Source organism: Diprion similis, chromosome 11 (assembly GCF_021155765.1).
Source record: "Diprion similis isolate iyDipSimi1 chromosome 11, iyDipSimi1.1, whole genome shotgun sequence".
Taxonomy (NCBI): domain Eukaryota; kingdom Metazoa; phylum Arthropoda; class Insecta; order Hymenoptera; family Diprionidae; genus Diprion; species Diprion similis.
Genome location: NC_060115.1, coordinates 5696427 through 5712459, shown reverse-complemented (window position 1 = coordinate 5712459; position 16033 = coordinate 5696427). Strand labels below are relative to the sequence as shown.

Below are 16033 nucleotides of genomic sequence, written 5' to 3'. Positions count from 1 at the left end.
TCGTGTTTATCATGATTGATATTCCTCGAACCTTCACTTCGAACATTATACTCGCTACGCACCGCTCGTTTTGAAGTTGTTGTTGTTATTATTATTATTATTGTTGTTTTTTTTTTTTTTTTTTTTTTTTTTTTGTTAATAAATTATTCACCGTTTATGAAATACACTTTATTTTTAACATCGTATGAAAATAAACTCTTTTCAGATTTCGGAATAAGTACCATTGTTGAAAAAAGTCAGCTTTAAAATGACCTCATTTTCTCTTTTATACTTTCTCTTTTGAATTGTGAAAAATGATATTTTTCCAAATTCCAATCTCCGAGAATTTTTCGGTACTTATATATATATATATATCGTTGTTGTCATTAAAGACACTATGTGCAATAGCTCAAGTCTTAACATGAATACGGTTTTTAATTTGATATAATCGTAGCGAGGAAATCAATTTGACTCTGTAATTCGTTTGACAACGATGGGTTGAAAAGTAATTGAACAAAGCATTCCAGTAGAGAACCTCGTTATCGTCAATGACAGATTGTGAAAATTACAGCTTGATAGAGAGAGATACAGAATAGAATAGAATAGAATAGAAATTTATTACCAGAGAGAGAGAGAGAGAGAGAGAGGGGTGGGGGGGATCAAGCGGAGAAATTCAGGCCTAGGTCTCACAGATCGAAGAGTGAGCTCTTCATACCCTGCATAATTCCATCTATTAAAGCTCTACAGCCTGCATATAAACGCACGCGGTCTATATAATAGATATCTTCTACCTGCAGTTGTGCCCGGGCAAAGATGTACGATCGCGACGTGCCGCGCTTCCAAGTTCGATTTTTTGTTCTTTGGTCAGGGTAAGGTGGAGGAACAAGCTATAAGGTATAAGGTATAAGGTATAAGGTATAAGGAAGGTGGAGGTGTGTTCTTGTATGCTTGTAGATATCTTGGAAAAAGACGCGTGGGTCGGACGGCGATCCGGCTGTCCGCCTCAATTTATTTCTTTCTAAACGCCCGCAGTACAGTGCTGCACTGCAACTGCGACGCTGATGCACGTGGGTTCTCGAAAAGAAAGGCTCGTCGACGTTTCCTCCTCTAGCATTTACCCCTGCGTTAATAATCCACGCCGAGCGACTGCGAATCCTGGAATATTAATATAAAAAAAAGAAATTTCTTTTTTTTTACCGTCATAATACTTGCATCATATATCTACCACGTATAACCATGCAACGCCTTGAACGCAGCGTTATACGATTAGCTGCACTTTTATTCCCGGAATTTTTGGACTTGATTTCAACGAGTCGGATGCAAGTTTCGAACAACGCGTTGCACCTGCGACTGCAATTTTTCTTCGCCAAATCGTCGAACGCTGGTTTATAATTTTATTCATTATTCTAGTTTTTTTTATTGATATTTAACGATTAGTTTATTAGCAATGCGATAATAATTAATTGCTATAGGGGGTTATACATACCGCCAATAATCCGCGGTGTTTGTAACGTTTGTTGTATCTACTATAGGTATGTAGACGGAATAGCGCGCGGCTGGCTGCGAATTAAAAACTATTTCAATGAAAAGAATTATAGGAAAAAAAAGAAACCGGTTTCATTAAAATCCCACGCATATTTTATACTCGGACAAAAATAACGTTTATGACTCTTGAGACGATTTGTATATGTAGGTAGATGTCTGATATGTATATGTATATATAGTATATTATACACATATACGTATTATATTGCTTGTATACCGACGAATTTATTTGGTAATTAAATATCTTAATGCGATAATTTTGCATTTTATTTGTTTTACATTATTTACACAAGGTGAATACATTATCTATAAATATTAGGTGAAAAATCAGAACGTCAGTAAGAAATTTTGACTTTTATAACTGTAGTAATAAAATTAATTAACAGTTTTAAATTTATGTATTATACTGTTATATCGTGTGTATCGATTGAAAACTAACGATGACATCACATTATACCTATCTATCTGTAATATTATCTGTATATAGTAACGATATTTTCAACTACTAAACTCAAGTTACAATATGACTCGGCAATAATATTTATTCCCAGAAAATCTTGAGCCAACGCGAAACGAAACTATTTTACCGCGATAGGTTTTGTACTTTCACGAAATTTTGAAGGGCTTGGTGGGGGGGGGGGGGGGGGGGGGGGGAGGGGGGGGGATAAAAGAAATTGCCACTAACAATTTTTTTTCGTCTCCACTTCTTCTTTAATATGTAAATTGTTTTTTTTTTCCTTTTTCTTTTTTTTTCAACTGTATAAACAATAATATTCAATTTCCTGCTTCGCAATCGCGGGAACGTGTAGGTAGAGACAGGTAGGTATTTATTCTTCCTCCGAATGTACGGTACTATCTACTCGAGTACCTACCTGTATACATATAACTATATGTATAGATACCTATAGACTGCAGGAGAAGGACAGATATAGCCGGTCTGTAATCCATAGGCGCAAGGTATATACACGTTATGTGTTTATATATGTATATGTCCATATATCTATATTCATATATAGATATAGATATACATGCACACGTGCTTTTGGGTAGGTATATATAATCCTTTCTTCGATTGACGGGATGCGTTTTCGAGTCAACTGCACCGGCAGACCGGAGGCTGAGGCAAAATGAAAAAAAAAATAAATAAAACGAAGAAGAAGAAGAAGAAGAAGGAGCAGCTAATTTAAAATCACGTTACACCCGTTCGGCTCGTTCCTTCACTCGGGGACCGATCTCCGTGGGCAGTGACTATAACTAAGCCTCGATTATCGTCCGAATGGACAATGGCCGACCGGATGTTGTCCGTGTTCTGCCCGACTCCTAAACCCACGCGATGCGCCGACGGTCGTCCGTCTGAAGAGGGTCGTCTCCCGGCGGTCCAGAGAGAAGAGAGTCCAAGTCCAGCCCTCTCTTACTCCCCCGCCGTTCTCACTCGGGGGCCACGCCACGCCACGCCACGCCACGCCACGCCACGGCAAGGCAAGGAAAGGCACGGCACGTATCGCCATATACAGGTGCAGCCGCGGATACACGACGAATTTAACCTAAGTTAACGGGTGCCTGCCTGCGCCGCCCTCGGACCAACCTGGTCATATCCCTCCTCTACTGAGAGTCCAGACGCGTAGGCAGGAGAGGGCAGTGCCTTGGTACCTACATTTTTTCTTCTCAACTTTTAATTAAAGTCTATTTATCGTTTTTACCGAAATTACACCGCGTTTCGGCGAGGTTTATAAACTTTGATCGCGTTTTTTCTGTATAGCGAGGAAAGGAGAGGCGATGGATCCTCTAGGACACTCTGGTGGTGTATGTGTATACATATAAGGACTTCCTCCTCCACACGTTGCCTGTAACTAACTACTCGGGTAGCTTGGCACCTTTATCACGCGGCTGTGTACACACTGCACCTTATACCTACCCCCGGTGTGACAAAACAAATTTACAACCCACGCCCGGGTCTCGACCGACCCCCCGTCAGGAGGAGAAGGACTCGACGAACGGTTGTAGAGACTGCGTTTATACCGTCCACTCACATCCACTTCACAGTCGTCGTATGGATCTCTCTTGCTCTTTCGTTCTATCGTTCTATCGTTCGGTGTTTCCCTGCACCTTCCGAGAGTTGCTTGACGTGACAAGTTCCCTGGTAGGTGGAGAAACGCGAAAATTCATCGAAAGTGTACGGAGGTATTCAACCTTCTGCGTCTATGGTGTTAGTATCTATATCGCTTACTATGTTGCAGTTCGGATTTAATGTATGTATTAAGTTATGGGGTACGCAGGCTGCAGGGACCTTTTCGGGGAAGGAAAGGAATGGAAAGGAAAGGAAAGTATGTAGGTACCGTGGATAAGATATAACCTATCTGGTGGGTGGTTAAGGCGACGTCGTTACTCGGGAAATGCGTAGGTATCAAAACGTACGACCAGGTGAAACGAGGGGCGTGGGCCTTGTGGGCCTTGTGGGCCTTGTGGGCCCCGTGGGATCGGCTCGCTGGTACGTAGGCTTTGCCCCCGCGAACCTGCACCGGCAATCGACGACGTCTTTAACGCGGTTATGGATAACGTCCATGCGTACGTATAGATACATCGATGCACACGAGATGAGTGACAAGCGCAAGCGTCTGATATGCGTCTAGCTGCACACCCTCGGTCACCTGGCAATTTTATGACAATTTTACCATTTATACCGTGTACCTCTAGTATATAGAATTTATTTATTTATATGCGAAATCGTTGGACTTCCGAGTGTTATACTACCCCAGAATATCTCCTGCGAGAGTGATGGTACGTCGGATGGAATTGGATCGAGCTTCGACCAGCTGCGGGTTCTTCGTTACATATACGCAGTGTCGATCACGTTGACGACATCTGGCATCAGCGTCCGTGTCCGCGTACCAACGCCGTGGGAAATATTTTTATAATATACAGAAAAGCCTCTATAAGCGAGGATATTCTCTCGTTTTATATATATATATATATATATACATATATATACACGTATTATGGATGTCTGGATGTGCGCGCAAGATCCGGTCGAGACACTCGGCTCGTATATATATGTTTGTGTATATATATATATATATTATATTATACCGTAACATACTGCGTATCAATTATGCGCCAGGGCAATTGCGCAATTACGCCCTCGTGGTTAATTGTGGCGCTTTTCGGTACGACGTACATATTTCTAAGGTACATTGACGAGCGGAATCGGAGCCACGTGCCCAACACCGTTTTGGACAATTTTTTACGCCCTTGGGTGTCCTGCGTCCTTTGAAGGATACCGGCGTCTCCACGTGGAGACAATTTACTTCCAGTATTTTCTCACTCTCGTGTACGTGTGTGTGTGTTATGATATATAAATATGCATATATAATCTTATTAAACGTGTAATACTTAACGACACGGTCGTAAATCTCTGCAATTGTTTAAAAAGGCAGAATGACAATGTTTTCTGGTTTCTTCCAGTTCGTCGAGCTTGGGATCGTCACCAGTATCGAGTACAATCACAAGTCCGTTGAAACGGCGAGAAAGGGGCAAGAAGTTTGTGTGAAAATTGAACCGGTACCCGGGGAAGCGCCGAAGATGTTTGGCCGACACTTCGACGAGAAGGACTTCCTCGTCAGCAAGGTAATATCAGACCATTGAATAATGACAAATGCAACGTGCTTGCCTCCAACGTTATCACGCTATTCATGAGACACGAAATCTCGAAGGACTCTCGTATCCTCAACCTAGTCCCTCCACTCACCACCCTTCACCATGACTTTATCCCTGCAGCATTTCGCGCGCAAAGTCGCCTCTAATTGACGTCGACTGCATGAAACGAAGTCCGAGGTAGGTGAAGGTAGGTAGGTAGGTAGGTATGTAGGTAGGTACGTCGTCGTGGGAGCCAGGCTGCCGATCTTCCTCTCCGAGGTGCGGGAACCCCTCCTCGGAAGTAGCCGAGCGTAACCGAGTTCAGCCGAGCGTGGGTGTCGAGGGAAAAGAGGCTACTCTAAGGGAGGAGCAAGGAGGGAGGAAAGGGGAGCGGGCCATGCGCTCGGGGCTCATTCATTGAAATTCGTCAATGAACGGAGTCAATGGCGGCGGCGGCGGTGGAGGTGGAGGTGGAGGTGGAGGTGGCGGCTCTGAACCACTCCTGAAACGCGTTCCCTTCGTGTTCGCACCGTTACAGCTGTATAACTATACACGCACACGTGGACCCTGTGTGCGACTAATTTATGTTCGTCTCTTAATGCTCCACATCGGGACTGCCGGTTCCGCTCGTTTCACCGTGCAGTGCTATAATGCGAAACGTGCACTACGTTGTACGTAGACGTAATTTCTGGGACACTATATATGTAGCTACGGATTAAGGGAGGGAGAGGAGAGAATAGAATAGAATAGAATAGAATAGAATAGAATAGAATAGAACAAGTTTTATTATACCAGGGCAGTTTATCCATAAGTCTAAATAATGGGATTGAGGAACAGAGAAGATCAAACTTAATAATTTACCTAAATCTAGGTACGAATTTACGAATAGGTAGGTAGCAGCGAGATATCGGAGAGACAGACAGAGAGGGAGAGAGAGAGATATATATAGTGACTCCGCAAATTCAGCGAATCGTGCATCTACGTTATAAGTTGAGTTTATTGTATATGATATATTGGTTCGTTGGCGAAATAAAAACAAATTTCACCAAATTCTAGGGTGCGGAAAATTTCTATTTTTTTTTTTTTTTTATTTATTTATTTATTTTATTTTTTTTACATCCGTTCGTGTGATTGGAAAATGCCTAAAAAGCGCAATAGGTACTTGGCATATTTTTAGATTTCTTTTTCTTTTTCTATTTTTACATTTCTTTTACTTTAACGTACGGAGGCGGACAGGTATTTGGACATTTGAAAGACGTGGGAAACCGGGAACGCGAGGAGAATTAGTTATGGTGTACGGAACCTTGGTGCGACCTCTTCTCTTATAATATATTTTACACGTCGTCGCCGTCGCCGTCGTCGTCGTCGTCATCGTCATCGAAGAACGTAGCGTAAATTTCACCTATTCCTCTCATACGTATACCCCTGTCGTCGTTATCCAAGGATGAAAATCACAACCGATCTATATACCGACGAAAGAAAGAAACGCGACTGGTTTGATTTGTTTGTTATGATTCATCGAACTCGACACACGGAGAAAATTAAAGAGAAAGAGAGTAAAATCTTACGTGAAACTGTAGGAAAAGAAGGACACGTCAGGTTATTTATTTATTTTTATTTTATTTCTCTTCTTCTTCTTCGTAAAATGCAGAATTTACTCTAGAAACAGTTAAAACCACTGTGTGCGGAGTAAAAAAATATGCTACGTTTATGGTTAAAAAAAAAAAAAGAAAAAAAAAAAAAGAAAAGTGGTGTAATTTTTTTTTCTTATTTTCACCAAAAACCTAGACGCGTTTATATTTTTTTCCAGGAGTCTTGAGTATATTTCTGCTCCTTTTCTTTTCTCGGTGCACGTTATCTCGATCCTTTTTGCTCGGCAGCTGCCATCGTTATTAGCTGCACCGTCGACGCATAAACGACGTGTGTGACTTGGGGAGTGTGTGTGTGTGTGTGTGCGTGTACAGGTAGGTATATGTGTAATAACGTGTAATACGGACAACGTCTTGCCTCTGCAACATCGTCGTCTTTTCTACCTTGGCATTTTCAGCGTAGGTAGGGGATCCCTGTGGGTGGTTAAATGGTGGGCAAACGCAACGTATAAAGGCCGCTGTCGCTGGGTAGGCGAGAGCGTATTTTATTAATGTAAACGGTTCACGGGGCCCACGCCGTGCCGTGCCGTGCCGTGCCGTGCCGTGTCTCTAATTTTCTCTCTTTATACCGACGCCACGCGTGTATACCTGCCTCCCTGCCTCCTGCAAGTCTCGAGTTTCGATACCGGTGCAACCAACACGTTCGGATCATTTTCACTCCTCGCATATAATACGATTGTGAAACAGCCACGTACCCACCTACATATAACCCCGCTGCAATTGTCACAACAACGTCTTTTCATCTTGGGTAATCCTGAGAACGTTCAGATTACTACAGAGACGGATTTTCAACGTTGAAATTTTCACCTATTGTAGGCATGATTTTTTTTCATATTATCCTCTACGCCGGCATGTCCCTCCCTTCCTCCCTCCCTCCCTTCTTTCTTTCTTCCTTTCTTTCTCGACTCTCAATTCGTCCCTAGACAAGATAACGATCGCTACGGAAGCTGCAGGAGACTGCGGTTTCCGGGGACGGCTAGACGGGATGCGGGTCTTCGTGTCTATAAGCATGCACGTCGTTATGCGGGCGATTCCATGGATGGCTGTAGGTGTAAGGTGCGGGTGCGACGGCTGCGATCTTTGCGAATCAATCCCCAATCCTTCAAACCATTTTCTCCTCCGGTTAACGCCGGTCCCTTCGTTAACCCTTTGATTTACACAAATTATTACGCTGAGTCATAACAGCTGTTATAACACGATAGTGTTCTATGATTTTTGAGGTCGCTGATTACGAATCTAAAAGCAGATTTCGGAAATTCAAGATAGTGGATCCAATGTGGTGGACGAAAATTTCAAATTTTATCGAATCCGGTCAATAAACTCTATGCGGGAAATTTTTGTCAACCCAAAAACTTCTGGACAGAGTTTTTTTCTCCCGATTCGATTGTATTCGAAATTTTCGTCCGTCACATTGGATCCGCTGTCTTGAATATTGAAATCTGATTTCAGATTCGTGATCAGCGACCCCAAAAACTTGTAATTTATGTAAAAAAAAAAAAAAAAAAAAAATGTATACGTGTAGAGGGGTGAATTTCTCGAAAACAAATTATTACTTCAATTTTCACAATACTTTTCAATCAACTTGTTTCTAACAATAATAATTTACATTATGTCGCAATAATTACTCTCGATTATTGAAAACTTATCGGTACACTACCAGAAATAGCTTTAAAAAAAAAAAAAAAAAAAAAAAAAAAAATGGATATAAAATATATAGCTGGTAAGAATACTTATCAATATCTTAATGTCGCTGCAGTAAATTGCGAGATTTTCCTATTGCATAATTATCGCGTGCGCTGTAATACTCATATAACATTATAAGTATAGTATAACCATAATCATTGCAGCAGTAACTAGACGTAGTTATAGATGCAGCTTGTGCTACGTTACACTACATATAACCAAGTATTTTCTTTGTGGGCGTTTGCGCAGATTTCACGAGGGTACAAAGGCGTGTGGTTGTAGTTGTATAAGGTACGGTGAGAGGTGGCTAGGAAATCTTATCACAGATGTAATGCACTCGCGTTTCACTCGGTTCTCGAAACCGCCGGACGACCTCGTCTCTCCTATCCGATATAGTTCTGCAATCGATAACTTATACGTATATACATACGTGTACCGCGCAATGATATTTAGGGTATTGGAAAATGTCCTCGTGACGTCAGAGCCCGGTTATCGGCGCCATTTTACCACCACATAACCTAAGTTTTCCATTTTTTTATGGAGACAAGTGTTTATAAATTCTTCGGTTTTCAAATTACTACTCATGTCACATCGATTAATGAAATATAATCAATAATTTGTGTATATGTTCTACTATCCACACGCGAAAAAATATGGTCAACGATCTGCTGTCTGCTGCTTGGATGTATTAGTTTGATTTTTCCCCACCAGATGACGCATTGCAAAGTAACAATCCCAGTACCGATCGGTAGAACGACGGTGTATGTATAATCAGATGCTCAGATGCTCTTTACCGACCTTAGACGACGGTCTTTGGAAACTGTGTCTAAGCCAGTTCAGCCCAACCCTAAGTCTGTATAATTATATAATATTATATTCGCATTATAGTTGTTCAAACGGTGTTTAAACCCTCGGTTAGTCATGTTCGTTTTTTGTACACAGCGTTAATCAACGTGGACGAATTAGTCCACAGTTCGGTTTTTTATCCACTTGAAAAAAAAAAAATATATCTCCTTAACCATCCAGGTAGCTACTTACCTTGAGGTTTTTTTTTTTTCATATTCCGAAAATTGGATTAAGAAAATATTTAGCATGTCAATAGTCGACGTATCAAAATCATAACTGTACTAATGCACGAGCGTTATATATTATCGTATCATTGCGGGCATAATTTTTCACCCAGTTTTGTCAGTCTCGTAAATAGCTTCAATTGTAGCGATGTGTCACGGTATTTTCTACGATCCCATCTTGGTGGGTCAATTTGCAAATTGAGAAGCGCGTAATGGGATAGGATGGGATGAAAAAACTCACACGGGACGTTATCGCGTTTTCCGTTTCAAGGCGTTTCCTCGCCAGAACGGGGCGAGGTCAGTTAATTCGCGTAATGGGACCCGCCCCTGGTAATCTAGGCACCCAGGGTGTGGACACCGCGCCCTGAACACGAGCCTCGAACACCTCTCGGCTTAGGAGCTCCGGGTTTTAGCGACGGTATAAAGTATATTTAAGTAAAACACACGACCGTCGGAGTTTGTTTGCATAATAAACAATGTCACACCCACGCAGCGTTAACTTCCTTCCTTCCTTACTTACTTACTTACTTACTTACTTACTTACTTACTTACTTACTACTTCCTTGATGTCCAGGGGATATTGGTTTTCTCTACGACCTCACGCGCTTGTCATAATCAAACCATAATTGCTAATCAGTCGTTAATAGTAATTAGCTGTACTCTTACAAGATGCAGCCGCCACTCTGCTTAACGCGAAGAATTAGTCACGCAGCCTGCAATTCGGGATCGCACACGTGAGTGATGTTATAGATACTCCTTATCGCTGGTTAGTTCAATCCGTGTATATATGGTACATATAACCCATTCAAGCAAAATCGAATATTCGTAAATTAGTTGATTTTTCTCTGTCACGCCCTGCAGTGGTGACCTAACCGTTCGTCTGAACCGCAGTGTATAACAGACCAGCAGTGACAGCATTCATGTTCATGACGATGGACTAGAGATGGGTATAAAAATAAACGTTGCGTCATACAGGGTGATGATTTTTCCTTCTTCTTCTTCTTATTCTTTTTCTTCTTCTTCTACTTAGACGCTCGTTTGAAGTGATGATCGATGTGGATGCGGGTACATGTATATATTTAAAAAGTTCTGCAATCTTGTTGAAAAAAATACATGTATACATGTGTATATATATATATATATATATATGCCGCTCTCACGGACCAGCAGTCTCCGATTTCGTTTACTCGTTCCGTCGTTCATTCATCGGATGGAAGGACAGTCAGTTCGGCGCCTCACCCTCTCCCCGGGTCTTCTCCTCTCATTGACGAGAGATCGAACGCTGGAGTGAAACCCCGAACCCCCCTCCCCCCTACGACCTCCCGAAAGTCTGCCGTCGGATCGTTCGTGCGCGGCAACTTTGGCCCTGTGACGTGTAGTAGGTATAATTCGGCAGCTGCCCCGATACCCGGGGATGGATACGAGCATCGCAGCTCGTAACCCAGTTTCGCGAGGCGGCTGCTGATGATGATGATGATGATGATGATGATGATGATGATGATGATGATGATGATGATGATGATGATGATGATGATGATGATGATGATGATGATGATGATGATGATGATGATGATGATGATGATGATGATGATGATGATGATGATGATGATGATGATGATGATGATGATGATGATGATGATGATGATGATGATGATGCTGCTTCTACTCGCCTCGGCCTGTATTTTCTATACATATATACGTACGTACGGTATAACCGAAAGCTCCGTTTCATTCACCAGCTTTTTCCCTATATAACTGGGTCAAGATGAGGGGTAAAGCCCTGGCCGAATACCTAACGGGTGGGCTTTATTATAAAAAACATTTCGGGAATTTGGTAGAACCTGCGGTAAGTATGTAATCGAAATTTTCGTAGTCTTGTGCAGTCCTGAAAATTACGGAAATTTTTGGCTGTGTATGCAGGTTAGGGAAGGAAATTTTTTTTATACTCATGGCTATGGAATTCACAGTGTGTATGGGAATTTGTTTTTTAGCAATACGGTTTTAATTTTCATTTTTCATTGCGGTTTTTTTGGATAATCCGAAATAACAGAAAATAAGGGGTTATTTAATTTCAAGTTTCTGGGATCCTAGAACATCAACGATATCTTTTATGTATATATATGTATATTTTACAATGTGGTCCTTAAATTTAAAGGATTGTACAGGGAAAAAACTGGAGTTTAAAAAATTTTCGTTACTCGCGTGTTGAAATCTAAATTTCAACGAAACAATGGACTCGGCACAAATGTGCGTTTGACACTTGTTCAGTACCTAAATATGCAACGATTTGCCCATTTTCTTGTCAAATACAGGAAAAATTCCAAATAGTTATCAATATTTTTGCCCTTTCACCCGCCTTACAGACCTGATAAGTATAACATCTGTAATTTAATACATTCTTGGCGTAATTTGATGGGTGAGGGGTCACCATGTAATATCCCAGTTCCTGGCCATCCATTGCTGTATATGCCAGGCATTCGGGATTCCCGGAGTTCGATGCTCCTGCTCCGGAGCTTCTAGGATATTGTGTCAGTGCACACACACACACACACACAAACAGACCGACATAGTCGTGAACCGGGGGACACGTCTGACGTCATTCATCCCCCTGGCAACGCCCCGAAACCGACAGAATCAGGTCAGCGTTGCCCTCAATGAAAATACTCGAGCCGAACTAAACTCCGCTATGGCAGGTCTGTTATTGGTGTGCGTGTAATCTGTGCCTTTACCCCTCTGTGTGGTAGTCCGGATCTATAAAAGCGGGACTTCTCGATGCGTCTCTGTGTGCAAGCTGAATAACGTACATCGGCGTGGAAAAATACATTTTTACGAGGGCAATTGATTCGTTCATTCATTTATTCATTCATTTATTCATTTATTCGTCCGTTAGTTCGTTTCGTCGTTTGTTCCCGTTTATGCACGTATGTACGTAGGTATGTACAATTTCGAGCGAATGAAAAGAGAGAAACGTCGAGTACAATATGTCATGTAATAATCGTCCGTCTCCTTTGACGCGGGTACAACCATAGTCATGTATTATATATTTTATACATATATATATACACACAGTGTATGAGATAGAGAATGGTGAATGGGGAATGAGGGACGCGTATAGCGTAAACCAGCACCATTTGCGGACAGGAAACACGCCTCGGTTTGATCTCGGGTTTTTTTTCTCTTTACTCCGAAATCCGGTTGCCGAACTTGCTTGCGTATCGCGTATCCTCTGATATTGTAAAGTCAGCACCGTCGAACGAGGATACAACGTGATTGTATATGTATACATACGTAATTGTTGCGTAATACAAATACGATAGTGTATGAAGAGAGATGAATCTTGTATACTTGTTTCAACGGTCAGATAACTATAAGATCTTAGAATTTCTAATCTTTGATCCGGTTTTGTATATCGACGGTGTAGGTACAGGCTCACTTCCGGTTCAATTGAAAAATTGAACTCCTACAACTCGGGGCTCGACTCCAACCCTCAAAGGAATTAGGTCATTGGGGCAGGGATGACGTCACCGGTTCCCATAGCGACGAGCCGAGGATGTCACGTGACACGTGTACCGTAGTTTTTCCTACTCCTCCTTAAATTTCCTTTTTCGCGGTTCGTCGTCGTCGCCCAGATCAAACCCATCAACGGTCAATATTTTTGTACATATATATGTACACAAAATAAATGGGGATGAACGAGGACACCTAAAGAATGAAATTCGATCTTCAACTCCAAGGATTCTTCCTTCATCCCTGAACGGTCTTTGTCCGTGACAGTGTTTGCGCTACGCTGCATTCTATGCGTTAAATGCATTTAGTATGCAATGACTCGCCGAGCGGAGGAAGGAAGAAGGAGATTCGACGTCCGGTGACCACCTGCGGTCTCAGCGTGCACCCTATCGCCTTCCTCCTTGCCTAGAGCCGGTGTCTTCCGGCGTATCCACGACCACTTCCGGTATTCACGGAAATTCTTCTTCACGGCTTACGGGACACGCGTCCCTGCCGCCATGTGGCTCTTTCGGATCTGCTTCGATGCATTCATTCATGAGGTTGGCCGGGCTTCTTCCCCTTCCCTCCCCCCCTCCTTTTTCTTATCCTTCACTTATCGAAATCAGCATTTACTTCTTCGATGTATCGCCTTTTTTTGCCCTTCTCTTTTTCCCCTACACCTTTATTATTATAATGGGAAGTATTATAATGTACCTACGGCAGTCCAGGCGGCCCGACAAAGGCGATCCTTTCACCAATAAATATCTTATTCTCACCTTACACATATTTCTATTCTCTCTCTCTCTTCGTCTTTTCTTTATCACGTATGTTATTCTGTCGTCTACCGTCTCGTGAGTTTAAGTTTAGCTGTGTAGCCAATTTAAATAAGCATTAAAGAAAAACTGCACGTCACATTTTATCTTATCTTTTCATATCTATGTGTGAGTATGTATATGTATATATATATATATATATATATATATATATATATATTATATATTATATATTTCTAAATTTACACACGAATATTATACGTATAATATATTATTGCGACGTTGAACGCAATTCAAACTCTTATCGCAAATTGGCATTCTTAACCGCGTTACATATCACGTACAATGATGATAAACAGTTTAATTTATGAATGAAAAAGTCGATATAACAATCTAGTGTGTTCAGGAATTTCCCTCAGAGAATAAGGAAATATATATATGTATATCTATACATATTTATATATTATATATATATATATGTTGTCGTAGCGTTTAATATGTTTTATCTTCACACGTCATCGTCATTCAAGATTTATTTTTCTCGAAATTATCCTCATATCATATATATTTATATATATATATATATATATATATATATATATATATATAACGACCGGTTTATCTTATATTTCTATATATATATATACATGCATCAGAAATTCTCCCACCCCGTTTTTCTTGCCTTTGCCCTTAGCCACTCACGCTCTCTTTGTCTTTCTCTTCACCCTTTTCCCCTCTTATCCTTCTGTGGCAGTCAATTTTACTCGCCTCTCGGGCTATACGATTCTTCTCTTTAAATCCATTCGACTCAACTTCCGCCCTGTGCAGAGCTCCACCGGCTAATATATGTATAATGTATATATATATATATATATATATATATATATATATAGTATACGCGATGGCATCGGGAAATTAAGGAATATATTTTTATCACGTCGTTGAAGTAGTTCTACATGATGATGATGATGTTAATAATAATAATAATAATAATAATAATAATAATAATAATGATAATAATCATTGTTATTGTTATACCCCTTTCTTTTACCGAGGAACAAATTCGATCATTTTTATACAGGGAGAAACTTTTGTTGTCTTATCCGATAGTTTCAGCTACTTTGTTATAATTCTAATGAATTTTCTTTTCACATTTCTGTTACAGATAAGCAGACAGAGTATCGACGCATGCAAGGATTACTTCAGAGACGATTTGCACAAAACGGATTGGCAGTTGATGGTAGAATTGAAGAAACTCTTCCAAATTCTCTAGTCGATAATCGAGATTTATTATACACACATAATACGAGCCGACGAAGATGACGGTATAAAAATGCGCGGATGGTAGAGAAGCGGAGAGAAGCAGAAGTTGGTATATTATTATAACAACAACATCAACAACAACAACAACAATAATAATAATAATAGTAATAATAGTAATAGTAACAACAACAACAACAATAATAATAATGATGATAATGTTATGCGAGAAAAATATACCCAACATGCGGTATCTGCACCCGATATATAATCCCGAGGTGTTGTATACACATGTGACTATAACCGAAAGTAGGGGAAAAGACGTCTGTTAAAACAAAGAGAGAAAGAGAGTGAGTGAGAGAATGAGAAAGAGAGAGAGAGAAAGAGAAGTGTTAGATTTGCGAATAATCATTCAGTATTTATGCGGACCCGCGGCATGGCAGGTGAAATTCTTACATGTACAAATATCGGCGACATTTTAAGTATCTTAATATGAAGTGAAAACAATATGAAGGTGGAAAAGGTTGATATAAGAAAAAAAAAAAAAATAGAGCACATGTATAAAACTCGGTGTGATCGTTATGTTTGTGTATATTAGATGTCTGTGTATTTATGTGCTATACTAACTACGATAATGTACAACTATTATACCTACGTATAACATGATCCCTGCATACACGCTCGTGGACATATAGGTATAAACGAAACTTGTGTATACGATGATGGAGTCGTAAATCAACCGGATACAGTTGTCGACTAATTTTTCACTTCCGGGAAGCCTGCAACAGCACCACCACCATCACCATCACCATCACCATCACCATCACCATTAGTAGAACTGGCATCATTGTCGCCCCATACTGTCTACTGTCTACTACACGTAGGTACTACATTAATATTCAGGTATATGTATGTCATCATATGTCATCATACGTACTTACAGGGTCGGGCATTT

General features: G+C 40.8%; 1 protein-coding gene across 1 annotated transcript in view; it reads left to right on the top strand.

The window, feature by feature from the left end:
• LOC124412123 (eukaryotic translation initiation factor 5B) overlaps nt 1-15606 on the top strand; it is a 54642-nt gene extending 39036 nt beyond the window's left edge. The window contains exons 17-18 of the mRNA XM_046891750.1: nt 4987-5148; nt 14984-15606. Coding sequence (XP_046747706.1) covers nt 4987-5148; nt 14984-15091 — 270 coding nt within the window. The 3' untranslated portion in view covers nt 15092-15606. The remainder of the gene's footprint in view (nt 1-4986; nt 5149-14983) is intronic.
• The last annotated feature ends 427 nt before the right edge of the window (nt 15607-16033 follow it).